At 53.4% G+C, this 27,415-nt stretch overlaps 1 protein-coding gene across 2 annotated transcripts; it reads left to right on the top strand.

The window, feature by feature from the left end:
* The first annotated feature begins 315 nt into the window (after nt 1-315).
* On the top strand, nt 316-21,729 carry LTF (lactotransferrin). Of its 2 annotated transcripts, XM_036432093.2 has the most exons (17): nt 316-462; nt 3,531-3,694; nt 4,657-4,765; nt 5,048-5,230; nt 5,513-5,660; nt 6,604-6,659; nt 7,742-7,920; nt 8,697-8,871; nt 10,140-10,294; nt 11,392-11,482; nt 12,510-12,557; nt 13,645-13,800; nt 14,327-14,468; nt 16,309-16,376; nt 18,454-18,638; nt 20,009-20,198; nt 21,493-21,729. In XM_036432093.2, the coding sequence occupies exons 1-17, from the start codon at nt 420-422 to the stop codon at nt 21,525-21,527; spliced, it is 2,127 nt and encodes a 708-aa protein (XP_036287986.1). In that variant the 5' UTR covers nt 316-419; the 3' UTR covers nt 21,528-21,729. The 2 variants fall into 2 exon arrangements, with proteins under 2 accessions (XP_036287986.1, XP_036287988.1); XM_036432095.2 differs by lacking the exons at nt 20,009-20,198; nt 21,493-21,729 and adding an exon at nt 19,418-19,849.
* Nucleotides 21,730-27,415: the final 5,686 nt, after the last annotated feature.

The following is a 27,415-nucleotide window of genomic DNA, read 5'->3' as shown; positions in this document are numbered from 1 at the left end:
TTCCTGGAGAGCCACGAAGACTTCGGTGGGTCTGGGTCACCGTCAAGATGATCCACAAATACTCACCTTGGGACCCCAGCTCTGTGTCCCAGACTCTAGGAGGCACTGAGACCAGAGGGACGACCAAACTCAGGGACTGCGACTCCCCAGGGGAGGAAAGAACACCAACGGGAGGCAGCACCAGGGCACACATGCCAGGTGGCAGTGGGCTGGGCTTCCTCCCTCTCCTGGTGCCAAGCCCTGCCCAGGCTTCTTTCCTCCTCCCTTACCCCCCTTTGTCCCTTCCCCTCCTGGGTTTCTCAGCCTCCAGGAACTTGGTGGGGGGTGGGGCAGCCAGGATGTCAGCAAGCCCTACATAAAGGGCTGCAGAGCAGGTGGGGGTGGCAGAGCCTTCGCTGGAGCTGCCTCAGGATCCCAGCATGAAGCTCGTCTTCTCCGCCCTGCTGTCCCTCCTGGCCCTCGGTGAGTGCAGGGTCCTGGGGGGGCGAGCCCCACTGAGTGGGCATCCTGGTCTCCGTACCCCGGGAGGTGGGAGCCCCTGTCACTGTGCACCCCCAGGTGGTTGTCCTGGTCCCTGCATCCTGCGGGGTTGGCACCCAGAGCCTGCAGTCGCTGGGGGTGCGGCTCCTTGGGGAGGAGCTGGAGCCAGCACTTCTACACTGAGCTTCCCCAGATCCACGCCAGCCTGGGGCAGCCTCCTCCAGGAAGTGCTGGGAGGGGTCTTCCGGGACACCCCCACCCCCCCATTTTGTCCTACCAGGACCTTTGTACCCAAGGTTTATGTGGGAGGCAAAGGAGACTCAGAGAGGATGAGTGACTTGCCCAAGATACACAGCAGACCTGGGGCTCAAGATCGCATCTCCTGCAAGGCCTGTGCTGACTCGGGCAAGGCAGAGCCTTTCTGAGCATCAGTTTCTTCCCGTGAAGACTGGGCCAAACGTCTTCCCACACAGCTGTGAGGGGCAGCAGCAGGGCGCCACCTGCGCAGTGGCAGGCATCTCCCCACATCAGGGGCAGGGGTGGTGGCCAGACCTCCCTAGGAGACCTTTCTCAGAGGGCAGAGAGAGATTTCTGGTTTCAGAGGTGCCCAGGCTAGAAGGGACGACATAGAAGAAATGAAACAATTGTGAGTTCTGTACCCACACATCTGAAGCAATTTCTGGGGCGCTCTGAGGGTACAGGCCAGTGATGGACATTAGTAATGTCATGTCTGAGGGGCGGGGCTTCCTCGGTGAAGGGGAGGCTCCAGGCAGCAGCAGAAAGGACCGTGATTGGCAGCACGGAGGCTATGAGTGGGGGGTGGGGAGTCAGGGGGGAAGTCCCCCCAGTCCCACGCCAGCCCAGTGCAGCCTCCTCTGGGACATCTGCTGGGAGGGGGTCATTAGAGAGCAGCAGCCTAGGGAGCACAGTGCCCCCGTCCCTGCCTGCTGGTCCCCTTCTCCACACTCCCCCTGAGTGCTAGGCACCCCTCTCTTCTCTCAGGCAGGAATGGGCCGGGCCGGGACCAATGGCTCAGGGCCAACTTCCTTCTGCTCCCTGACCTGGGGCCTGCTGGGGGCAGACGGTGGAGCGGGGGGAGGGTGTATGGGGGGGAGAGGGGGGCCTGGAGAGGCCAAGAGGCAGGAAGCCTTGCTTTCCCGGATGTGGCCATGGGCCATGGGCCAGGCTTTGGCTCAGAGCTGCACCCACTGTCACTGGAATCTTCGATTGTCTTGGCCCTGAGCCCTGGGAGCCCCAAGTCTCCTACACACCCTCCCGGGTGCCTCAGATACCTCGGGGTTGACTGTGCCGGCTTGGCCCACGAGTGGAGGAGGCAGAGGGCACTTCCAAAGGGGAAGGGGCTTACACAACCAGGTGTTTGTGTGTCTAACAGCTTTCCTGGGTGCGTTTTACATCGCACGGAACTCTATGCCGGTGATTTTCAGCAGAGCCGCCAAGTGGGGGAGCCATCGCTGTAAACCCGATGAGCACATTTGCACCCCCTTCCTCATGACCGTCCATCCTCATTCCCACTCTGGCGTCAGGCGGCCACTAATCTACGTTTCTATGCGTTTGCCTTTTATGGACGGTGCATACGCGTGACATCACACACTATGTGGTCTCCTGTGTCTGGGACCTTCCACGTAGCATAAACGAGGTGCATTGATATTGTGCCCATCAGTCATTCCTTTTTTTAAAAAAAATAAATATATTTTATTGATTTTTTTTTTTTTTTATAGAGAGGAGGGGAGAGGGATAGAGAGTTAGAAACATCAATCAGCTGCCTCCTGCACACACCCCACTGGGGATGTGACCATAACCAAGGTACATGCCCTTGACTGGAATCGAACCCGGGACCCTTCCGTCTGCAGGCCGACGCTCTATCCACTGAGCCAAACTGGCTCAGGCTCAGTCATTCCTTTTTATTGCCAATTCCATTGTATGGATGTGGACGTCCATGTTGTTTTCACCTTTTGGCTCTTCTGAATAATGCTGCTTTGAATATTCATGCCGGAGTCTTTCTGTGGACATCTGTTTTCATTTCTCTGGGGAATGTATTGGGCCAAGCTCTAACCAACTGAGCTACCCGGCCAGGGACCTGTGTGGCTTGTCAGGGCTGTGAGCAAACCTGGTGCAGCCTTCACCAGAGATGGTAGCCCCAGAGGCAGGCTGGGCAGGGGAAGCAGTTTCTATGGGGGCACCCCGCCCATTTGGTCCACCGCTTACTGCAGCTACTGCCCAGGAGTCAGGTGTCTTGTTCTGGGCTCCCTTGGCATCCCCTGGGGAGATGCTTATAGACGCGACACTCTAGACCAGCGTTTTTCAACCGCTGTTCCGCGGCACACTAGTGTGCCGCGAGATGTTGCCTGGTGTGCCGTAGGTGCAGACAAGACAAGAATTCTATAATTTTTCACTATTTTGTTTACTTAATATTTCATAATAAAGTAATTATAAAATACTTTCTTTGTGTTTATTTGATTCCTATTCAAGAGAATTACTTTATATATAGTCAATATAGGCACAGAGTTAAATTTTTTAACATTTTCTAATGGTGGTGTGCCTCGTGATTTTTTTCATGAAACAAGTGTGCCTTTGCCCAAAAAAGGTTGAAAAACACTGCTCTAGACTAGAGGAACCCGGATTTAGGTTGGAGTTGCCACTGCTGAGCAGCCGGCCATTCAGCCTCCTCAAGAGCCAGTTTCCTCACAAGTGCAAGTGGGGCCAGGCCGGTGGGAGAGCCCCATCAACCCATGCCAGGGATCACCTTCCCTTTTCCAGGGTGGGAAGCGCGTCAGTCTCAGGAAGGAAAGAACCAGAGCCGCTGCAGGTCTCCTGGAGTTCACTGGGCACCAGCCCTCTGGCCAGGGGAGCGGGCTCACTAGGCCAGGAAGACACCTCCACGCGAGGCGAGAGGCCTGCCTTAGAGGCAGAGCGGAGGGAGAAGGGGCGAAGCGGGGAGAGGCGGCGGAGTCTGGAAAAGTCCGTGGGAGGGTAAGGCAGTCTCTTCCGGGGGCAGTGGCTGAATCCTTACCCCTTGGCCTTTCTCCCAGGACTGTGTCTGGCCGCCCGTCGGAGGGGCGTTCGATGGTGCACCATCTCACCGGCCGAGGCTGCAAAATGCTCCTCATTGCAGCGGAATCTGAGAAAAGTGGGCGGGCCCTCCGTCGCCTGCGTAAAGCAAACCTCCTACACGGGATGCATCCAGGCCATCGCGGTAAGTCAGCGCCATATGCTGGGCGAGACCAAACTGATGGAAGGGTGAAACCAGTTTGGCTCAGTGGATAGAGCGTCGGCTTGTGGACTGAAGGGTCCCCGGTTCCATTCCGGTCAAGGGCATGTACCTTGGTTGCGGGCACATCCCCAGTAGGGGGTGTGCAGGATGCAGCTGATTGATGTTTCCCTCTCATCAATGTTTCTAACTATCTCTCTCCCTTCCGCTCTGTCAAAACGCAAATTGGTGGAAGGGAAGGGGAGGAGAGGGTAAGGAAAGATAGGAGATGGGAGGGTAAGAGTGGGGAGGGGAAGGAAAGGAAGGGGAGGGAAAAGCATGGAATAATATGAAAACCTGTGCTCTCCCCTCCGCCCTCTGCTTTTCTCCCTGGGCGCTTGTCAGCGGGGCGCGGGCCTCTCTCTGGACAGGACACTTATTTTGAACGCAGAGATCAGCCTCTTAAAGGGGAGAGACCATGTCTGTGGGGAACCTGGGATCGCAACATAAACTGTTTTTGTGTCTCTTCTTTCATTTCAAAGTTATAAACCTCTGTGAGGGGCGTGCTCGCCAGAGTTCTGCAGGGTGCGTGCGCAAACGTGGGTTTACAGTTGTTCACATGGAAAAGAATCCAACCATTAAGAAATAACAACACAAGAATAAACTCTGTGTCTCGCGTACCCACATCTGCACACCTGCGTTTGCCCCGCCCTGTACAGAGGGGTGGGCACCTGAGAGAGAGGCAGCGTGTCAGCCTCCCAGGGTGAAAGCAGTTGGGCTGGTGTCCGTTTGTCCCAAAAAGAGAGCCCCTCGGCTCGTGCCCCCTGTCCCAGGATGTGAGCGGACATGGTCAAAACTGACCCTTTGGAAGATCCTTCCAGCCCCAGAACCTTCTGACGTCCTGCAACCCCCTTGCCAGCGTTAGGGCGGATTCGCTCCTGATGCCGGCCTGGCCGCTTTGCTTTCAGGAAAACAAGGCGGATGCTGTGACCCTGGACGGCGGGCTGGTGTTTGAGGCCGGCCTGGAGCCCTACAGACTGCGGCCTGTAGCCGCCGAGGTCTACGGGACAGAAGACAGTGAGTTCCCCCTGGAGCCCCGAGCTGGGGTGGCCGTGGCCTTGGCCCTGGGCTCTATGGAGTCAGAGCCCATGAGTTGCCTAGGTGGGGTCTCGGACGGCATCACACTTGAAGGCACAGAGACCCCGGGTGCTTGGGGCCAGAGGTTACCCACTGCGGGAGGACACCGGTTGTACCCTGGGGGTCAGGACAGGCTCTGGGCAGCTCCAGGCCCCTCCCACCAGGGGCTCCTCTCCCTTGGGTCCTGGCCATGAGCTTTCCATTCCCCCCGGCCCTCCGCAGAGCCCCAGACGCACTATTACGCCGTGGCGGTGGCGAAGAAGGGCAGCAACTTCCAGCTGAACCAGCTGCGAGGCGTGAAGTCCTGCCACACCGGCCTGAACAGGTCCGCCGGCTGGAACGTCCCCATGGGCGCGCTTCGTCCGTTCCTGAACTGGGAAGGGCCCCCCACACCCCTGCAGGAAGGTGAGCTGGCGGGGTTGGGGTGATGGCAGGCAGGGAGGGGTCTCTATGCAGTTCACACACAGCCGCTGTGGGACCACACGGGTCATGTGCAGGTGACTCCAAGGTTAACCTGGTGGGTCCGCTGCCCCAGCTGCCCCAGGGAGCTGGTGCCTGAACTTGAACCTCACAACAGAGGCGGGAGGGGGGGGGGGGGAAGGGAGGGGCTGCCCACGGGGAGCACTCGGAGGGAGGCTGGCTGTGGCCAGGGCTGCCTCACACACTGGTCCGTTTCTGTGTCCACAGCCGCGGCCAGCTTCTTCTCGGCCAGCTGTGTGCCCTGCGCGGACGGAACACAGTACCCCAATCTGTGCAGCCTGTGTGCGGGGACAGGGGAGAACAAATGTGCCTGCTCCTCCCAGGAGCCCTACTTTGGCTACTCCGGGGCCTTCAAGTGAGTGAGACTGACCTCTTCTCCCCAGTGGCCCAAGTGCCACCTCTTCTCCCCAGTGGTCCTCAGGCCAGCAGCCCTTCTCTGCGGCCCCGGGGAGAGCCCAGCCTGCCCGTGGGGACCAGGGAGGAGGTGCGGGACAGGCTGAGGGAGTGTTATCAGAGACAGCAGCCAGTCCAGGCTCCCGGCTGGGCAGGATAGCGGGCTGTCCAGGCTGATGTTGGTCTATCCTACATGGGACCCCCCTTGCCCCCTCCCCCACAAGCTTGCAGACAGCGAGCACTGCCCAGTGGACCCCCCTGTGCCTTTCTGCCCCCATGCTGGAGCTGACATTGCCCCCCTCCCCTCGCCTCTGGGACTCAGGCAGCTTTGCAGAGGGAAGCCTCCCTGCCTCTCGACCGGCCAGGGCTCATTGGCCATCAGTCTTGGGAGAAAGAACCAACCCCATGGCCAAGGACACTGAGACTTTGCCCTCTGGTGTAGAGGCTTCAAACTTCTCTTTTATGTAGAAAGACAAGGTTTTGCCCTTTCAGTATAAAAAATATATATATTTACATATATATTTTATTGATTTTTTTACAAAGAGGAATAGAAAGGGATAGAGAGTTAGAAACATCGATGAGAGAGAAACATCAATCAGCTGCCTCCTTCACTGGGGATGTGCCTACAATCAAGGTACATGCCCTTGACCGGAATCGAATCCGCAGTCCGACGCTCTGTCCACTGAGCCAAAAACGGTTTCGGCTCCCTTTCAATTCTTAAGGCGAACGGTGGGGGCTTCTGGTCAGCAGCTGAGTCCTTCCTCCTCCGATTCTACCTGGAGAGGGCCCCTGCTGCCTTCTTATTCGGGGTGTCCCAAAGCCCCCAAGCCCTGCCCTCCAAGGAGCAGCACCCATGGAGAAAGCCCTGCTCCAGGCTGACACCCTTGCGCCTTCTCATTTCACAGGTGTCTGAAAGATGGGGTTGGAGATGTGGCGTTTGTCAAGGACAGTACCCTGTTCGGTAAGAGCAGAGGGGAGCTACAGGGCTGCCTCCTTTTCTTTTATCTTATCACTAGAGGCCCGGTGCACGAAATTTCTGCATGGTAGAGTCCTTAGGCCTGGCCTGCGATCAGGGCTGATCAGGTTCCCTGCCTCCCACACTCCCACCCTCCCCACCTTGCCTCTTCCTTTCCTTGCTCCCTCAGTGCCCCGCAGCTGCTGGTTGCCTGTTATGTTTCGTGTCACCCCCTGGTGGTCAGCGCACGTCATAGCGAGCAATTGAACTTGAGGTCTTCTGACACTTTGCATATTAGCCTTTTATATAGATAGATAGATAGATAGATAATTCTAAACACTGAGCTAATTAGATTCCTCAATTCCTAGCACACTGTTTTTTGTTTGTTTGGTTTTCTTATCCTGGGTCATCCTGTCCTTCCCTTCAACATAGAGAATTTCACGACTCATTTTTTTATGTGTGCCCCCTTACTGTCTTGTTAGAGTCTTACTGAGGGAGCCCACACTGAAGCACAGTAGCTGGGTATTCACAAATGACACATTCTATCCAGAACCACTGGGGACAGACCCATAACATTCTGTGCAAGATCTCCCAAGACAGACCCACCACACTCACCCACGACCTCAGGAGACAGGCCCATCACACTCACCAGCACCTCCAGAGACAGGCCCACCACATTCCATCCATTTTTATTCTTTCTAGAGATGTGGGTAAGTCAGCACCCCCTGGCTGGTCCCTTGGTTTGTCTCCATCATGTGACCCTTTTGTAGGTGGGGTTGCCATAGAAACAGATGATGTCTGGCTCTGCTTCCTTGGCTCACCAGCACCACACAGCCCATATGATTCACTCAGAGCATCACTGGGCTGAGCCCTAAGGCTTGCTGAGTGCTGTCTTTACCTTTCTGAGTGCTCTGGACTCTAGAATCTAGAGCGATCCACTGTCTTTCTTTCAGAACCCCTAATTTTGTCAACAGTGTAAGATTCCATGGTGGGGGGGCGGGGAGGGGGAAGGAATTCGAGCTCATGATTCTGCCTGGTGTAGGCTGCTCCTCTGGGTCCTCCAACCCCCTCCTCCCTTCTTTCCCCAGAGAACCTGCCAGACAAGGCTGAGAGAGACCAGTATGAGCTGCTCTGCCTGGACAACACCCGCAAGTCAGTGGATGACTTCAAGGAGTGCTCCCTGGCCCAGGTGCCTTCTCATGCTGTTGTGGCCCGGAGTGAGAAGGGCAAGGAGGACTCCATCTGGAGACTTCTCAAGAAGGCACAGGTAGCCACACTCCTGGCCCTCCCACCTGCCAGAGGCTCCTTCCTCCCCTCACTCCCTTCCCTTCTAGAAGCCCCTCTGTGGTCTCCCTGGCCAGGCGTGTCCTGGTCCATCGGGCTGCGTGCCCAGGCTGTCCTCTGGACAGCAGCAGCTATGGAGCCCCTCTGGCACTGCTGACCAACAGTGTCTCATGGGCGAAGCTGGGAGGACAATGCAACATTCTCAGGACCCCAAGGTGCTTGGACCCCAGCAGCACCCTAAAGAATAAGCCGTGTCTGAGCTGTGTCTCAGAAATGGTCTGAGCCCCTTACAGGAGGAAGGAAACCAAGCTTCCCGCTCTCAGAACCACCCCTAAGTCCCAGATACCGTATTTTTCGGACCATAAGACGCACTTTTTTCCCCCCAGAAGTGGGGGGGGGGGAAAGTCCCTGCGTCTTATGGTCCAAATATAGCCTACACATATACTTTTTAAAAAAAGTTTTTTTACTTGCCCGGCTCTGTGTGGTCTCTGTGCGCTTGCCCGGCTCTAAAATGGTTCTAAATGCTGCTGTTTACTTTACAGGGTTGATTACATGTGTTTATGACTGTGATGTTGGGTTTTAATGCACATAAAATATTTTAGGACACTATTTGTTTCAGAATCTTTTTTTCTTCATTTCCCTTCTCTAAAAACTGGTGCGTCTTATGGTCCGAAAAATACGGTACTCTCTTTCAACGTTGTGGTTTTGTTTCTTCCTTGTTTACCACGACACCATCAGTTCTGTTTTGTCCTTAATTAGGAGAAGTTTGGCAAAGGCAAGTCGTCGGCATTCCAGCTCTTCAGCTCCCCTCCCGGGCAGAAGGACCTGCTGTTCAAAGATAACGCGCTAGGGTTTTCGAGGATTCCCTCGAAGGTAGACGCCGGGCTGTACCTCGGTTCCAACTACGTCACTGCCATCAGGGGCCTGAAGGAAAGTGAGTGAGGGCTGGCTGGTGCGGTCGGGGAGCCACAGCTGAGACCCCGGGGAGAGCCCCTCACACCCCCTGGAGCGCAGGCAGCAGGGTCCCGCCCTCCAGTGGCCACTTCCCCATGTCCCAGCCACCGGGGTCTCTGCCAACCGAGTGAGGGCATTTGGATGTGTGGGAGTGACTCCGACAGCACGTGTCAGCCGTGATTAATGCTGCCACATGTCCCTGTGCATGGCACCCTCCCCAGCCCTGGCAGAAAAGTCAGGCTGCCTCCTATGGGGTGAGCACACGGAAAGTGGGCCGAGAGAGCCGAGGCCCCCTGGGGTGAAGCCGGAGGCCTGGCGCACGCTGCCCTGGGCGTGGGCTCTGGGCCTGGCTCGGGAGACCCCAGTGGGCCTGCTCAGGCGCGGGGGCGTGGCGTAGAGTCTGGGTGAACCCAGAGGCGGCTGCCAGCCTTAGGGGAGATCAGAGCTGGGTTCAGGGTCCCCTAGGCCCGGGGTCGGCAAACTGCGGCTCACGAGCTACATGCGGCTCTTTGGCCCCTTGAGTGTGACTCTTCCACAAAACGCCACGGCCTGGGCAAGTCTATGTTGAAGAAGTGGCGTTAGAGGAAATTTATGTTTAAAAATGTGGCTCTCCGAAGAAATTTCAATCGTTGTACTATTGATATTTGGCTCTGCGGACTAACGAGTTTGCCTACCACTGGGCTAGGCCATCTCTGGGGAGCTGTCACTGTCTCTGAGCTCTGGAGCTTTAATCCTGTGGGAATGAGATATTAGGAAAGTCGTCACACTAAGTAGGGGTGTCGAACTCAATCAGAGAAGGGGCCAAAATCTAAAATCCAGCCTAAATCGCGGGCCGAATGGCTTACTGAACAGTCATAAACTGTCATTGTGATGGAAACACAGCGGAGTGCGGTGATGACAGCGCGGTGTGGGCCACATTGCAAGGCCTGGCGGGACGGATTTGGCCCTCGGGCCTTGTGTTTGACACATGTGCACTAAGGGGTCAAGGGTGGATTAGAGGCCAGGAGAGGAATGGGACTGAGAAACAGTGAGGAGGGTACCCGCCCTGGAAGGGGCTGGGCGCTGACTGGGGATGGGACGAGGCAGATGCCCAGAGACTCTTCCACCTGGAAGCAGGGTTGGTCCACACCCACGGGAAGGCCCGGCGGGAAGGGTGCTCAGAGTGGAGCCTGGGCCCCTGAGGTTGGCCGCGGGGGGTGTCCTTGGCCAGGCTCCGTGCCCCTGTTGATGCTGTGTCCCTCTGGGCAGCGGCCGCCGAGGTGGAGGCGCGGCGCACACGGGTCGTGTGGTGCGCCGTGGGCCCCGAGGAGCAGCGCAAGTGCCAGCAGTGGAGCAGCCAGAGCACCGGGGCGGTGACCTGTGCCACCGCCGCCACCACCGAGGACTGCATCGCCCTGGTCCTGGTAGGCGCTGCCGCTGGCGAGCCTGCTGGCCTGCGGTGGGGCAGCGGGCTCCGGGGGATTCCCCAGTCGTGGGCATCCGCTTGGAAGTGGTTGGGCGCTAAGAGGCACTGTGGTGAGGTGGGGGGAGGGGGGGGGCGCGGCGGGGGAGTCTCCTCTGGCTCAGTGCACAGAGTGTAAACAGGCACAGCTTTCTGTCAGAAAACTGTAGGTTGTGGGGTTGCCACTGGTCTGATGACAAGAACAATGCATGATCATTGCAGGTAGTTTGGGGAAAGACAGGGAGCTGTGATGTAAAGTAATTAAAGAAAAGCCAGCTGGGACTCACCCAGAGAGACACCACCGCTGAGGTTGGAGTATTTCCCACCCAGCACTTCCCCCGAGGCTGGCCACAGCAGCGGCTCCTACCTGTCCTTTTCACTTAACGGTTTATCATGGCCACGGGCGTGTGACGGCATAGTCTTTGAAAACACTCTGAAAAAAGGATTTCAGGGTATCTCTTAGGGGGTTGTGGCTTGATCGTGACCCTATTCCTCTCTGTCCCCTTCTTTTGCTATTACCAATAACCCCGTGATGCCTTTCCTTGAGTAGAAACCTTCATAGATGTCTCCAGTTATTTTTAATATTGTCGTAAGCAAATTATTACTGGGCCAAAGAGAGCACCTGGGACTCCCGATGACTCCCCTGGCCCGCGCACATTCCTCCTGCCAGGAGCCGATGTAATTAGCAATCGCAGCTCATTTGTCCATCATGTTCGGTGCAGCCCCTGGAGTGCAGTCATGGTCCCATCTGTCTCCGGAGGGAGTGAGGCTGTGCAGGAGGGTGTCCCAGGGGCACCCCAGGGCCCAGAGGGTTTGTTCAGGGGATGGAGGGGGAGTGCAGCCTGGTCAGGCTCTTTCCGGTGGAAGTGACAGCAGGAAGTGACAAAGGAAAGGCCGGTGGCTGGCTGAGGGGCAGCAGCGCTCACGGCGTTCCCTTTGGGTGCTGAGTTCGAACACTCCCGCCTCTTCCTGCTGCTTTCCTGGGACAGCTGACATCAAGCCGTTCTCTCCGAGAGCGGTCAAGCCAGGGTGAGGCCCCAGAGTCGCTTGTCTTTGCAGAAAGGAGACGCTGACGCCATGAGCTTGGACGGAGGATTCATCTACATCGCGGGCAAATGCGGTTTGGTGCCTGTGCTGGCAGAGAGCCAAAGTAAGTGTGTGTGTGTGTGTGTCCTCTCCAGTTTATTCCCCCTGGACCATGGGCTGGGGCACGGAGGAGCCACCCCACTCGGTGAGTCCAGGTGGAGACACTGACTCCTGGTTCAATTCCCCGTCAGGGCACATGCCTGGGTTTTGAGCTGGATCTCCAGTAAGTGGAGAGAGGGGGTTGTAGGAGGCAGCCAATTCATGATTCTCTCGTCATTAATGTTTCTCTCTCTCCCTCTCCCTTCCTCTCTGAAATATATATATATATATATATATATATATATATATATATATTCCTCTCTGAAATATATATATATATATATATATATATATATATATATATATATATAAAAGTTAGTTTAATGTATTTTAACAGCAAACTTACAGGAACATCACAGAAAAGAGACAACATTAAGAGTACGAACTTGCATGTAGGGCAATTGCTTCTCTTCTTAATTTTTGGAAATATTTCAGGGAACTATAATATGCATGCACATAAGCATAGAACCCCATGGCATTTCACACAGGTGCATCCCCTGGCGCTAGTGCCAGATCAAGACACAGTAAGATTCACAAGTCCCTGTGTGTCCTCCCGTCACCAGCCCCCTAACCCCTGAGAGGGTATCAGCTCCTGACCTCCAAGGGCGCGGATCAGTTCTGTTTATTTTTGAACTTTATGTAGAAGGAGCTGCACGGCGCACGCTGTTTTATCCCTTGCTGGTGTTATACTTGTCCGATTCCGCCTTGTGGTGCGCGGTGTGGACTATTCAACCCTGCACAGTTGTCCACGGTGTGGCTTGCCCGCTGCTACTTATCCCTCTGGGTCATTCCCAGGTGGTGGCACCTGTGAACAGCTCTGCTCCGGAAATTATGGTCTGTGTCTGTGGTGGACACATGTGTGCAGCTGTGCTGCCTGGAGCTGCTGGGACAGTCTCTTCGCATTCGAGTCTGCTCTGTTGAGATTTAAAAGTTTGCGACTTCTCAATGAATCAGAGCGTTTCATGGCGTTTTGCTTGTCTTTCCTCTTTCAGAATCCGAAGAGAGCAGTAGCCAGGACTGTGTGAATAGGCCAGTGGAAGGTGAGTTGGAATTGGTCATTTTCAGCGTCCAGGGTAAGTTCTTGGTGCTGGAGGAAGAGGAGGCAGGAACTTTAAAAAAAAAAAAACAACAACTCACAGAAAGAGATTCAGCCAAAGTTCTTGTGAAGACGCAAGTAATCCGTAGATAGTTACACATGGATGTTAGGTTGACCTTTGCACTTGGCGGAGACCTTGCAGGGTTTCTCTTTGCATCCTGGCCACGTGGCAGGAGCGGTGCTCCATCCCCATCGCCTATGGATGCGGAAACAGTGGCTCTGAGAGTCTCCTGATCTCACTCAGAGGCCCAGACACTGATGCTGTGGCAGCTCCCGGCCCTTGTGCTAACGCCCTGCTCTGCGCACCAGCCCTACCTGCCCGCCAGAGCTGGTGCTGGCTCAGCTTGGAAGAGCTGTGCGCTGCCCACAATGGGAGCCTGTCAGGTGCACCCTGGCGGGAGGAGAACTGACAGCACTTAGCCTGGTGACCGCCATCACTCTGGCCCAGTGCGTATTGCAGCTGGTGATTTATGCACCATTGGGGTCACGCTAGACGTTCAGTGTTTGTGGCGTTAGGAGCTCCCATTTAAAGGTGAATTTCTGGTTTATAACTCAGGGGCGGGGTGTGGCTGGTCTAGGGTGGTCCCCAGCAATCACTGAAAGAATTCTTACTATCTCATTTCATAACCCAAAGGACAGCAGCGTAAGCCTCTGAGGTCCACCTAACCATGTGGTACCTGAGGGGAGGGGCGGAGAGGAAGCATTGCTGATGATGCTTCTTGACCAGCTTTGGCCTGAGGTGCAGACAGCTGCACCAGCGTCCATCTGCCAGGCCCCTGGAGATTAAGATTTGCTCTTCTGTCATCCAAGGGCTGTGGTTGGCAAACTGCGGCTCGCCAGCAACATGCGGCTCTTTGGCCCCTTGAGTGTGGCTCTTCCACAAAATACCATGGCCTGGGCGAGTCTATTTTGAAGAAGTGGCGTTAGAAGAAGTTTAAGTTTAAAAAATGTGGCTCTCCAAAGAAATGTCAATCGTTGCACTGTTGATATTTGGCTCTGTGAACTAATGAGTTTGCCGACCTCTGTCCAAGGGTATCGAGCCGTGGCGGTTGTCAAGAAATCAAATGCTGGCCTCACCTGGAATTCTCTGAAAGGCAAGAAGTCCTGCCACACCGCTGTAGGCAGGACTGCGGGCTGGAACATCCCCGTGGGTCTGCTGGTCAACCAGACAGGCTCCTGCAAATTTGGTAAGGAGTCCGGAGGGAGGAGAGTGGGCCACCCCAGGGTGGGCGTGGAAGGTTCCACAGGAGCCTCAGGGAAGGAGCGGGTGGGGATTTGCAGGCCCACAGCCTCTATGGGTGTCAGCAATTTCTCTGAGTGGCCTGATGCGTTGAATGGTTCTCTGCACATCTGCCCCGCCCACCCCACTCCGAGGTAACACACTGGCCTCTTGGTCCGTTTCTCTGCACATGGCCACACTCATCAGTGCAGTCCCCAGCTCGAGGCCGTGGCCATGGGACCCTCTGTGGGTCTCATCATAGACTCGTCCCCAGCCCTAGGCGGGTTTCCTGCCAATGCCCGCGGTCTGAAGGCTGTCCCGACTTCCGGTGGGCCCCGGATTGGTGGTGACACGTCACTGCTTGTGACAGCGGCTGTGCCCTCTCTGTCCCGGGCAATAGAATGATGCTGACCCGGGCGGCATCCCCTGCGAGGTGAAGGGGTGGGCGCGAAGTCAGGTAGGAAGAGCTGACGTCCCGGGTGCCTCCCCCGCAGATGAGTTCTTCAGTCAGAGCTGTGCCCCCGGGGCCGACCAGAGCTCCAACCTCTGCGCGCTGTGCGTTGGCGACGACGGGGGCCAGAACAAGTGTGCCCCCAATAGCAACGAGAGATACTTCGGCTACGCTGGGGCTTTCCGGTGAGTGCCCCCAGGAGAGGCCTGTGCCTCGTCCTCCAGCGTCTTGGCACTGCGTTCTAAGGGGCCAGACATGGCCTGTCACAGCAGAGACAGGAGCTACCGTAGGGGTCTGCTGATGGGCTTCCCCCCACACACACACACTCACCACCCTGGAAGTGCAGGCTGGCACTGGGCTTCGTGGCCTCAGCTCTGCGGGGCTCCTCCCTGTGGCCTGGAGCCAACGTCAACCTCGGTGGCCCTCCATGGCCTCATCCTCAAAGCCAAATGGGTAGAGCCCGGGGGATCTGACGTCCTATCTACAGTTTGGGTTTGTGGGGAAGGGTCATCTTTCATAGCCACCACTCTCTCCCCCACGCTAGGTCCTCAGCTTTCCCATTTCGCTTTTCTCTTTGATTTCGGCCTGAGAGATGGCAAAGAGCAAAAGCAGCATTGCAGTGCTATTCTCCACTAGTGACGTGGAAAATAACAAAAAATAGGTTTTCAGAATGATAACCAATTAGTTGTTTATTGATGATCCACAACCCACCGTTTGTAATCCCTCTCTTGAGGCTTCCCGGTGGCTATATTAGGGGTTTGTAGGGCGCAGAGTCCTTCTCTCCATTCTCCAATAATATATTTCACCAGCAGGTGGCATCATGCATCTGCGAGCCACACAGGGCAATAGGTGGTCTTGGAACTTTTTAGTATAAATTCAGTAGCCTTCTCTCCAGGGACGGGAGGACATAAAAGTAGCGTTTACTATATTGTCTCCGTACCCTCCGGTGTCATTGCATTGGTCTCCATACCTCCTGACATTTCTCCAAATCGGCAGTGCTCTCTGGCTGCGTGTCTGTATTTAAGAGAGAAGCGCCTGAGCTGATTGTTAGCTCTGCATCAGCTGCCACATGTTGGCGAGTGTGGGCCTCACTGTGGGACATCTAAGTATCAGATCCTACGGGCCTCTTCGAGTTGATCAGATTTTGCTTGGGAGCCTGGGAGAGGTACGCGGCTCCGAATGAACCTTCCAAGACATAGTTCTCACTCCACTCCTCGATTTCAGCATTGGGCCTCTGACCTCAACTGGGTTTGGTTCTCTAGTCCACATGTGTCAAACACAAGGCCCGTGGGCCAAATCCGTCCCGCCAGGCCTTGCAATGTGGCCTGCACCGCGCTGTCATCACTGCACTCGCTGTGTTTCCATCACAATGACAGTTTATGACTGTTCAGTAAACCATTCGGCCCGCGATTTAGGCTGGATTTTAGATTTTGGCCCCTTCTCTGATTGAGTTCGACACCCCTACGTCTAGTCCATAGTGATGTTCAGGTTCAATCTCTCTGTGAACAAACCTTCTCCTGCCAGGGCGAGGAGGAGCTGCCTGGGCTAGGAGGGCAGGCTCTCTCCGCTCTGTTCTCAGTCGCATTCAATAGTGTTTGTAATTGTTGAGTCTTTCTGGAGTTCGCTGTGCACACCAGCTTTTTTTCCTGGGCTTCTCCCACGTCCAACTTGGGTGACAGCTGTTTACTGCTCTGCTGGGCCAACTACTGCTCACCCGCTTGCTCTCTAACTCCCAACTGTTCTCATGATCTTCTCTCTTTCTCTCCTTGTGCTCCTCTCTCTCCTGTAAGCTTAAAACTTTAAAAAGAATCTCACAAATATCATTTTATTGGAACTTTAGGAAGTGGGAAGCTACACATATGTGTTCAATCTTCTATTTTAAACACAAAGTTCCTGGAAATACTTGTCTTTATCTTGTCTGTGTTTACTTCAGTGTTTCAGACTTTGAAATGTATATAGCAAATATTTATGAAAACTGATAGTTTCTCTTCTCCGGCAATGAGTTTCTTTTCTGGACCCTGGTAGGTGCCTGGCGGAGAATGCGGGGGACGTTGCATTTGTGAAAGATGCCACTGTCCTGGAGAACACTGATGGTAAGCAGTTTCCCTTTACCCTTTGGAGCATCACAGTGCCTCCTACTGGTCATATTTGCAACTGGGAAGATGTACAGGTTTTTAGACTTTTGATTAACTTTGAAATTTTTTACTTTGGTATGCAACATGGTAATGTCTATAGGTGTCACATTGATTTTTAACCCCCCAATTCTTTCTGTCTATCCCCCCCGCTCTCTCTCATTCTCACACACACACACACACACACACACACACACACACCAGCAATGCTCAGTAGCAAATGTCTCCTGGCTTTGTGTAGACATCCACAGAAACACACCATCTGCCTGTTCCAGCCTATGGAGACTGAATGTTGATAATACTAAACACACACACACACACACACACACACACACACACACACACAAAAACAAACACACAAAAAACCACATTGCAAATAAAATTTCCCTTCATACAAGGAAACAGAGTCCTTCATTCAGCCCCATGTGAGTCACTGTCTGGAAATTCCTTGGGAGTAAATGGGAACAAAATCATAGGCAGATGCAGGTACCAGAAGAGAATCTATCAGATGACTTTGAATAATCACTCTCTCTCTGACCTCTAGATGAAAAGCATAATGACCATTTTCCAGACTGCACCCCATCTCCTCAGTCCCACTCAGCTTCCCACCCTTCCCGCTCAGCAGGTGCCCTGCCATTTCGCCCCCTGAGAAAGAGCTGCCCAGCTTTCTGCCCTCCTCCTTCTCAGACATCAACAGTCACAGCCACTCCTTCCTCCTCACACCCCCTGGGAGAGGGGTCAAGGCCGGACATGTAAATGTGAGATGACCCAGCATCAAATGGACCAAGACAAGAGCATGGATGGAGTGTTTTCTTGAGGGGGATGGCAAGAGAGTAGCAGAGGCCTGAACACTGAACCCACATTTGCATGTACACAGACATGCATGCGATTCTATTTAGAATTTATGAACCATTCATCTATCAAGGGTCCTCAAACTTTTTAAAGTGGGGGCCAGATCACGGTCCCTCAGAGAGCTGGAGGGCCGGACTATATGAACTACTAATTCCTACTGTAACACCTCGGCTGCGCTCACTGCCCAAAAAACCTGGCGGGCCGGATCAGACTCCTCTGCGGGCCGCATGTGGCCCGCGGGCCGTAGTTTGAAGACGCCTGATTCTAAGTGGTCTCCAGAGATCAGATGTCAGATTTAATTTTAAACTGTGGGGTTTTACAACTGTATTTTATTGGAACTGACTAAATGCATTTGAGAAACCTTTAGACGTTCCATCTTTTCTCAGGCTAAACTTAGAGCATTTGAATATGAAAGAAAAGAGGATTCAATTTGTTCTTGAACATAAACCAGATGTTCTTTTTCTGGGACTCACTGGAAAATTTGGCACAGATAGGTGGTTTTCTTCTTAGAAACTAAAAAAATTAAATTATTAAATTAAATTAAATTAAAAATTTAACAGCTTTGCCCGGCCAGCATGGCTCAGTGGTTGAGTGTTGACCTTTGAACCAGCAGATCACAGTTCGATTCCCAGTCAGGTCATATGCCCGGTTGTAGACTCTATCCCCAGTAGGGGACATGCAGGAGGCAGCCAATTGATAATTCTCTCTCATTATTGATGTTTCTATCTCTCTCTCCCTACCTCTCTGAAATCAATAGACAATATTTTAAAGCAATATTTAACAGCTTTATTGACATACAATTCACATACTATAAACCCACCCGTTCAGAGTGGACAGGTCAGTGGTCTCCAGTGCAGTCACTTCCACCCTCTCTCTCAGAGCTGGCAGCACCCATCCATGTTCTGGCTCCCTATATTGGCCTATTCTGGACATTTCACATAGATCTCATCCTACAATATGTAGCCTTTTGTGACCGGCTACTTTCAAGGCTCACCCATGTTGTGATGTGTACCCGTACTTCCCTCCTTTTCATGGCTGATACACAGCATTAATACATGTTTGACAACGCTTTCTTCTCTCCCCTTCACATCACCACAACCCCAGTGGGTACATTTCAAGAGGCCAGTGGAGGGTGAAACCGACCCAGAAGGCCCCTTGGACTGATGCCACCTTGTTCTTTCCCCAGGAAAGGGCACTGAAGATTGGGCTAAGACTTTGAGGCTGGAGGACTTTGAGCTCCTGTGCCTCGATGGCACCCGAAAGCCTGTGACTGAGGCTAGGAGCTGCTTCCTGGCCCAAGCCCCAAATCATGCTGTGGTATCTCGCAGAGAGAAGGTGGAACACGTGGAGCAGGTTCTGCTCAGCCAGCAGGTATGCACCCCCGGGGCCCCTGCCCTCTCCCGGCCGCATGGGCTCTGTCAGGTGGGGCAACCGCAGAGCCAGGTCAACCCGCCCATGCCAAGCCCCTCTCTCCAGTCCCCCTGCCCGAAGCTGGTGGGGAGAGTATTTGCTTCAGGCCACGGGGCTGCCCAGAGTCTCAGTGAGAACTGTCCCGGGATCTCTGGGACCGATCTAACTTCTGCCCTCAGTCTCCTGCCCTGGCCTTTAGCTCACTGCCCGCCCAGCTCAGTCCCTTCTTTAGTTCTTCAGGCAAAGCGGGTGGCTGCTGAGCCTTCCTCCCACAACCAGGTAGAGTGGCTTACTCGACGCTCCCCAAGTCTGCGCCAACTGAGCGATGTCTAGACCAGGCCACTGCATTTGTCATCTCCAAAAACGGCTCACCCAGAACTTGGGTAGCTTTAAGGCTGTCTCTGAGAGTGGTGTGAAGGAAATCCTACCACGTCCTTAGAGTCTGCCATCTCTATTAGAACTCCTAGTTTTTGTATTAAAACATGGTGCCTAGCCGGTGTGGCTCAGTGGTTGAGTGTCGACCTATGAACCAAGAGGTCATGGTTTGATTCCGGGTCAGGGCACATGGCCAGGTTGCAGTCTCAATCCCCAGTGGGAGGTGTGCAGGAGGCAGCCGATCAATGATTCTCTCTCATTGCTGATGTTTGTATCTCACTCTCTCCCTCTCCCTTTCTCTCTGAAATCAGTAAAAATACAAAAACAAACAAACAACAACAACAAAAAACTCATCGCATCTCCAGGTGCACTTTAAAGATAGGGGCCCTGAAATGGTGCCCAGAGGCACAATAAGAGGCACTATGGAGCCCTCATGGTGCTGGTCAGAGGTCTGCGGTGGATGAGGCACTCGGTGTCCCAGCTCAGCCCTGAGGGAGGTCTGGGCATGGATGAGGAACGGTGGCCCAGGGAGGCCACGTGCCCTGCCATGACAATGCCCTGTGGGGGGCAATGATGTCCAGTGCAGACTGCCTCTCTGGGAGAGCTGGCCAGTTAGAAGGCTGCCAGATCCCCCAAACCCTCAGTTGTCACTTAGTCACCCCTCACAAGTTCTAGGGAAAGAGGCCACAGATTAGGAAGGAAGGAGAGATGGCGGGAGGCGAGATCAGAGAGGCCGAAGGCCTGGGAGCTGCCCTGGGTGTGTCTGCCGCCTGGGGCCTGGGCAGCAGGAAGATGGGGGACAGGGAACACTTGGGCCAAGGCAGTGGACGAATCCAGAACTCGGCTCCTTTTGGCCATCTTTGTCCCAGGCCTGATCCTGGTGGGAAGGGTGCTCTTGGTCTCCCTAATGCAGATACTCACACAGCTCCTCACGTGCTGTCTGCCCTTTGACACAGGCTAAGTTTGGAAGAAATGGACTTGACTGTCCAGGCACGTTTTGCTTGTTCCAGTCGGAAACCAAAAACCTTCTGTTCAATGACAACACCGAGTGTCTGGCCAAGCTCCAAGGCAAAACGACGTATGAGAAATATTTGGGAGAGGAGTACGTCACGGCCGTTGGGAACCTGAGACAGTGCTCCACCTCCCGTAAGTGGGCCCTCGGGGGCGCCCCCAGAAACCAGCGTGGGGGAAGGCCAGGGTTGGCGGGCCAAGCAGGGTCCTCGGAGGGGAGATGGGTATACAAACGTTAAGGCAATGGAATGTCTCCGTGCGTCAGGAAATCACAATCTCATCCATGAGGTGAAAGAAATGGAGTCTAAAATAAAGCAGGCGATAATATGCTAAATTTTATCATTCTGAGAGTGACTGCCATGCAGTTTTAGAAACTGAGCATGTTATTCAGAAAAATGAAATGTGTGTATGTATGTATATATGTATGTATATAATACATATGTATGTATATAGACACATATGTATTGAGAAAGGACAAATTCCAGTGTCTAGACAGTTATCACAAATACCAATGATAGAGAATACAAATGCTCAAAATAACATTTAGCCAGACATATGCGCTGACAATAACCCAATCCTTTAAAGACATTAAGAAGATACCGCAGAGCACTGTGAGGCTCTGGGGAATGGTTCTGAGACTCTGTGGCCCCAGGTCATCCAGAATCAGAGGCATCTGATGGGGGTGGGAGTGGGGGTGGGAATCCATGGGTGGGGATAGGACCAAGAATCTCTGTATCAGTGACTCTCAAGTCGAGAAATTTTGCCCTTGAGGGGACACTTGGTAATGCCTGGAGGTATTTTTAATTCTCATAGCTGAGGGGGCGCTGCTGGTACCTGTGGGTAGAAGCCAGGGATGCTAAGAGCATAGGACAACCCTCACCACAGAAGTCCCGGCTGCAAATCTGGTACCAAAGAGGAGACCTGCTCTCTATCAGCCGAGGTCGGGGAACTGTGCTGCAGGTGTTTCTAGGCAACATTTGGAGAAAGGCAGCAAGAGGGCCGTTCATGCAAGCAGCGGCTCACGGTGGCATAGTCTGCACCCCCCGAGGGCACAGCCTGTCTGTCAAAGCTGAACCCTTGGCACTTAGCACAGTGACTCACATGGGGGTGCATGAGTGACTGAGTAGTGCACACTATTGCGAACGTCTGCATACAGAGGATGCACATCCCTGCAGTCAGGGAACCGTCTATGTCGGTTAGAGACAAGGGGGGGGGGGGGGGTCATGTCACTCGGGCCGGAGCAGGGAATGGCCCAGGCTGGTGAGGCCTCAGCTGCCACGGGCTGCCTTGGGCCGTGGGGAAATGTGAGCAGAGCAAGCATGACTGACAGGGGCGGGAAAGGGCGGGAGAAAGCCTCTGTTTTAGCACCTGCCTTGACTGATGTCTTGATGACAAATCAGTGTCTGAATTTCCTGCCTTGTGTCCACAGCACTTCTGGAAGCCTGTGCTTTCCTGAGGAGGTAAAACCCAAGACAATGGCTCAGTCCCGCAGAGAGCCTCGGCCCAAGCAGCCCTCGCTGCGCCCCCCCTCCCCGGCCCACCCCCTGACCCCCGGGGCCTCTTCTTCCTTCCCCAGGGGCAGTGTGCTAGTCACACCTATTTCCGCAATTCAATTCGCTGCAGTCTCCTTCGCAAACAATAAAACCAGAAGTGCTGTTGAATTCCATTCCTTATTAAGCATTGCTCATCTTTAGGATTTTGTGCTGAGCCTCAGGCACCGAGCCCCCTCTCTCCTGCAGCTTTGGGTGTGAGGCCAGATGGCCTGGGATCTCAGGCCAGGCCAGAAGCTGTCCTCCCCATGGACGTGTGGCTGGACATTGTCTCGGCCGTCTCAGTGTGTGTGCACAGGCGTGAGAGTGTGTGCGTGTGTGAGTGGAGTGAGTACATGTGTGTGTGTCTCTAGGGCAGGGGGAGAGAGTAGCGAATAGGAATCCAGGATAAGCGGAAGAAGCTGGATATCAGGAAGACTGGTGAGTATCTGGTATTCTAAGAAAATGGCAGCAGATATAGTAAATGTACAAGTCTAGGCATCATGGGGAAGGTGAGATACTTCTAACCCTTGGCCTTGCTGGCCCTCCTTCTCCGGTTAACCTCTAGTCACTAACCCTCCCACCCCTTCCCCCAGCCAACCTCTTCAAACTGGTCTGAGCTGCCGGCTGCCTTCACTGTCCTCAGTGGGGTAGGCGGGCCGCCCCTGCGTTCTCTCTTCACCTCGCTGTGCTTCTATTTTAACCTGTTCCCTCTCCTGCCTGCTTCTGGAAAAGGCCTCCCCTGCCCCCAGCCCAGCCCAGCCCAGGCGCCTTTCCATCTCCCCTCTGAGCGCTTCTCTGTTTCTGATCCTGTTGACCACCCGCCCCTTCTTTCTTTTTAAATAATATTTTTTATTGATTTCAGAGAGGAAGGGAGAGAGAGAGAAACAACAGTGAAGAGAGAGAAACAACAGTGATGAGAGAGAATCATTGATTGGTTGCTTTCTGCACACCCCCTCCTGGGGGTCAAGCCTGAAACCTGGGCATGTGCCCTGCTGGGAATTGAACTGTGATCTCATGGTTCATAGGTCAACGATCAACTCTGAGCCACCTGCTCCTTCTTGAAACCCTGTTCCCTCGGCTTTCATGCCTCCTCCTGCCTCACCTCCTTTTCTGCATTTTGGGGGGTCCTGTAAGTGTGCCCTCCATGATTTTCTTCTCCAGAGTTTTGTTCTGACCCCCTGTCCTGGTGCCACAGAGGGAATTAGGGGAGAACCAAATGTTTGGGTTTTGGCTACAGAGTCCCCTCACTGAGGGCGTGGGGTCCAGTGGGTCCAGGAAGCTGCTCCCTCAGGTTAGTCACCAGGTCGGCCACCCTCAGACAGGCGGCCAGGGCAGGTTTGCCTGGCGGGAGGCGTAGGGAGGGAGGGAGGAAAGGAGGCAGTGATCAGTACGGGGCAGCAGCTGGGAGGTGGTCGTGAACTGTCCTGAGGGAGGGAAGGCTGAGCCCATGGGATTCCAAGGAAGATCCTGAGCCGTGGGCAGCACAGGAGATCCGTGCTGGGGCGTGTTATTTGAATTTTAAAGGAGAAAAAGGACATGGAGTCTCTTGGGTAAGGCAGGGAGAGATGGAGAAGGGGAAATGCATTTCCTCAGCTTCAGCTTTCCCGGGGTCAACAGTGAAAGTTCCCAGTCATCGGAGGGCCCAGCCTGTGGTCTTGGTTTAACAGGAGAAGGGTCCCGCGGAAAGGCTGCTGAGATCTGTGTCATAGCCTGGGGTGTGTGTGTGGAGGGGAGGGGGTACTAGACACCACATTCCCAGTGACAGCTCTCAGTGGAGTTCATGCTCCTGCGAAGGTTGGAAATGTGGGTGCGGAGCCCTTAAGCCACTCAGATGCTTCTGTCTCCAGCCGCTCCCTGCCCAGGCCAGGAAGTTCAAAGCCCTGACCCCCCACCAGGCCTTCGCTGGCAGCCTTTCCTTCTCACGCTGAGCTGAGTGCAGGCCGCGCTCTCTCATCTGCAACCCCAAGTTCCTTACCGACTGCAAGGGGAGCGCGTGCCTGCATTCCACGCAGTAGCAGTCCGCTCCCGTCTTCTCTCCTCTGCCAGGGCAGGGCCATAGACGCACCAGACCACCCGCACCTTCCCCCTGCAGCTCCCCTGCCAGGAGTGGTCCTGGGAGGTTCTGCCTCCTCTATCTGCCTCCTCCATCGGAGGAGGGACCACCGCCGACAGAGCCAGGAATGTAACCTGACCTTCTGGATGCTGGCCCTTCAGCCTCCCAAGCCCAGAATGAAATGCACTCTGGGCCGATGTTCTGCTCCAGGCCCTTTGTCTGAGATGTTGAATTTTCTAGAGGCTGGTTGTGCTGCTTTAACTGCGAAGTTCAGAAACAAACAAAACCAAAATCCAATAAACAGCCTGAACTTCCTGTTTCCTCCTCTCTGAGTCGGAAGAGAGCCTGAGGTGGCCATTTCCTGGTCATACCCCATCCTCTAGTACCAGAGAGGGGGGGCAGGAAGACCGGGCAAAGCAAAGATGACCTCCAGGCGAGACCACTCGTGTCCCAGCAGGCTTTGCTCCAAGGGAAGCAAACACAGGGCGGGACCAGCCGCTCCCACGCTGCCCTTCTCTCCACCTCCGCCTCCAGGGAGGGTGGCCCAGCCCTGCTGTACAGAACCGAGAACATGGGGTAGAGGCGCCCCCTCTTTTCTGAGTCTGACCTGGTCAGAGGAAGTCACACCTTCCTCATCCTCCCTGAGGTGGAATTGACCTTCCATACAGGTCAAGAGTCTTCAGACAAACTGACCCACTGAGAATCCCACACAGGACGCCCATGCAGGACCAGGGGGGGGTGTGTGGTGGAGCTGGGGAGAGGTGTTAGAAGAAGCGGCTGCAAAGCCCGTCGTGGTGGCTGGTCCGAGAGCAGTCAGAGGGCGGCCCTGCCAGCCCATAGAGGCCTCTGGGCAAAGTCCAAAGGAGGCGCCCCTTTCCCGGGTATGCACAGCCCCTCCCAGGGATGGCGGCCTGCTGAGCCGGTGGGTTGGATTTTGGTCCCTGGATGCCCCTCATCTGGATGCTGTAGGCAGGGCTCCACCTGCACAGCTGCACGGCCACCACAGAGACACACACTGACCAGCGACAGGGTAGCCCGGCCCCTCCTTTGCTCTCCCAATGACTTCTGCATATTTCACAACTTCTCTCACATCGGTGCCACTTCCCCATCCACAGAACCACGCGGCGGCTTCACCACAGGGCTCCCTGGGGAGTCGTTCACGTTCATCTCAGACACCCCCCGTCAGGCCCCACAGCTTTCTATTTAAAAGAGAAAATGTGGGTGTGGAGCCCTGCTGGAGGAGGGGAGAGGGAGAGAGAGAAAGAGAGAGAGAGAGAGAGAGAGAGAGAGAGAGAGAGAGAGAGAGAGAGAGAGAGAGAGAAACATCAGTGATGAGAGAGAATCATTGATCGGCGGCCTCCTGCATGCCACACAGTGGGAATCCAGCCCTCAACCCAGGCATGTGTCATACATAGGTCAACACTCAACCACTGAGCCACACTGGCTGGGCCATGACTTTACCTTGAACCACCAATAACTCGCCCTGGCCCAGCAATGACTTCATGCCCCGGCTCCAGGCCATGTCTCTAGGACTGGTTTGGGTGCATGTCCTTATAATTCTTCTGTCTAACGGGAACTCCAACTGGTATGGGCATAATAATGCTGAAACCTCTGATGGTGGGTAGGATCAAGAACATGAGTAAATGTGTTGATGTTTCTGAGACTCAGAGTAACTGAGAGAAGGAAGGAGGATGGAAGTATGTAATGGGGAAAGCAAGGCAAAACCTATGGGCTGGACTGCTGTGGGAAGTATTAGTGTAGACTCATGATCTGAGTACAATTTTTTTATTTTGTTTTGGTAATGCAGGTCAACTAATGAGAAGAATGAAATTCTTCTTTGGAGGGTAAAATTTTGCTTAATTGGAGTTCAAAATGAGTATTCTTGATTATTAAAATTGACTGCAAATGCTCATTGCTTAATATTGATCTGTGGATGCCTCTCATCTGGATGCTGTTGTATGAATGAAATTGTACATGTTTCATTCTTGAAGATGAATTTTCTGATAGGTGCTGCCCAATACTGATATCAGTCTGCAAGCATATGACTTAATTTTATTGCCTGAAAGAAATTTACTGCATTGCCTTTTCAGTGGTCGGCAAACTCATTAGTCAACAGAGCCAAATATCAATAGTACAACGATTAAAATTTCTTTTGAGAGCCACATTTTTAAAACTTAAACTTCTCCTAAAACCACTTCTTCAAAATAGACTCGCCCAGGCCGTGATATTTTGTGGAAGAGCCACACTCCAGAGGCCAAAGAGCCACATGTGGCTGGCAAGTCATAGTTTGCCAACCACGGCATTAGGCCCTTCTCTTGCGATGTTTACCTCTGAGCTGCCATGCCATTTGCTGGCACACGGCTTCCAAACGAAGACTAGATGGATGCGCTTCAGCAATTCTACAAGCTGACTTTGAGTTACGGCAATCTCTACAGGCCTTGCACTGAGGTCTGCAAAACACCGGGCCAGTAGTTTGAGCTCTGAACTTTTATTGAACCGGAAGTGTGGCCTGACATTTCTTGTGACTCAAGCATTAGTTTTTAAGTCGCTTTAATGCCACATCTGTTTCACACATAGGTGTGATTTTGCCTTGTTATCCTGGGTTGAGTTGATTAAGAAACATAATACATTTTGCAGAAAAATCTAATTTTTCAGAGCCATTCAGTGTTCTGCAAGGTAGATAAGGACAGTCCTTCTTGTTAAAAAAAAAAAAAAAAAAAAAAAAAAAAAAAAAGTCAATCCTGGCCCTGACCTCTAAAATATCATAATAAAATGGCTTCCCAGTGCTAAGCCACCAAACTGCTGTATGGTGGGGTGAGTCAGGACATTAAATTTTTATTTCTGGAAAAAAAATTCCACAGAACTAATGGTGGGTAAGGCCATGAGAGCCAATGAAGTTCATGTTGGTACTAATGGTTTGATGCCCACCATGAACTGACATACTTTCCACAAAGTACCACTAATGAAAAATCACAGACTTTAAACACCTTCCATTTTCAAAAGCTTTGTAAATGTGTCCACCTAAGTCTTTTTCTGCTTAGCACCTATTTTAACCACCATCAGTTGTAACTATTGTACATCTTTGAGGACTTCACTTCAGATTGTTCTGAATTAGTATTTTTTTCAATTTCTTTGAAAATAGTTTTGCCCATAGTTACTGCATGCAGACTGTTTATGGAGGCCAATTCTCCACTCCAGACTCACCATTGACTCAATTGACAGCATCTGTAACATCTGTCGACCCATCAAAAGCCAAGGAAAACCCCTCAAAATCACTTGCATCATTTTTTTTAAAGAACAACTATTGGTTTTGTTCTCAATGTCCTCAACTCTTCAAGCAACTGTCATCAGTGGAAAGCTTAACAGACTTACAGGAGTTTTTCTTCTCTGGACACATTTTTAAAAATTGCTTCAGTCAAACATAATTTCACCAATTCAGCAGAGTTACATGGCTTTCCTTGCTTGGCCATTCAGAAACTTACTCTGCTTACAGCCTGGTGCCAGGCAAAAGGAGCTGGTAACAGAAGTACTTACAGTATGAGAACAAGGCTATTTATATAACCTCTAAAACCATCGAAAACAACACCATGCTTTACTTGTGAGTACCTGTGGCCAACACAAAACACCGTGTGGAGGCGGCCCAAGCAGGTCTGTGAGGTGCTGGCTAGTTGGATCTCGGGCCCAGAGACACAGCACGTGGGTCGCTTCTACAGCAACTGGCGTGCTGGGCCTTGCCCTGGTCCCGGAGGGGCCGCCCTCCCATCTGC

The sequence above is a fragment of the Pipistrellus kuhlii genome, unplaced genomic scaffold (assembly GCF_014108245.1).
Source record: "Pipistrellus kuhlii isolate mPipKuh1 unplaced genomic scaffold, mPipKuh1.p scaffold_m20_p_11, whole genome shotgun sequence".
Classification (NCBI taxonomy): Eukaryota; Metazoa; Chordata; class Mammalia; order Chiroptera; family Vespertilionidae; genus Pipistrellus; species Pipistrellus kuhlii.
Note: the sequence above shows the minus strand (reverse complement) of the source record. Positions and strands in the feature narration are given on the sequence as shown.

Excerpts from the sequence above, each read along its gene's own strand:
- LTF (XM_036432093.2), top strand. The coding sequence starts at position 420 with ATGAAGCTCGTCTTCTCCGCCCTGCTGTCCCTCCTGGCCCTCG. Across the intron at positions 7,921-8,696 it reads GACTTCTCAAGAAGGCACAG|GAGAAGTTTGGCAAAGGCAA; the intron begins GTAGCCACACTC and ends GTCCTTAATTAG. Across the intron at positions 8,872-10,139 it reads CATCAGGGGCCTGAAGGAAA|CGGCCGCCGAGGTGGAGGCG; the intron begins GTGAGTGAGGGC and ends CCCTCTGGGCAG.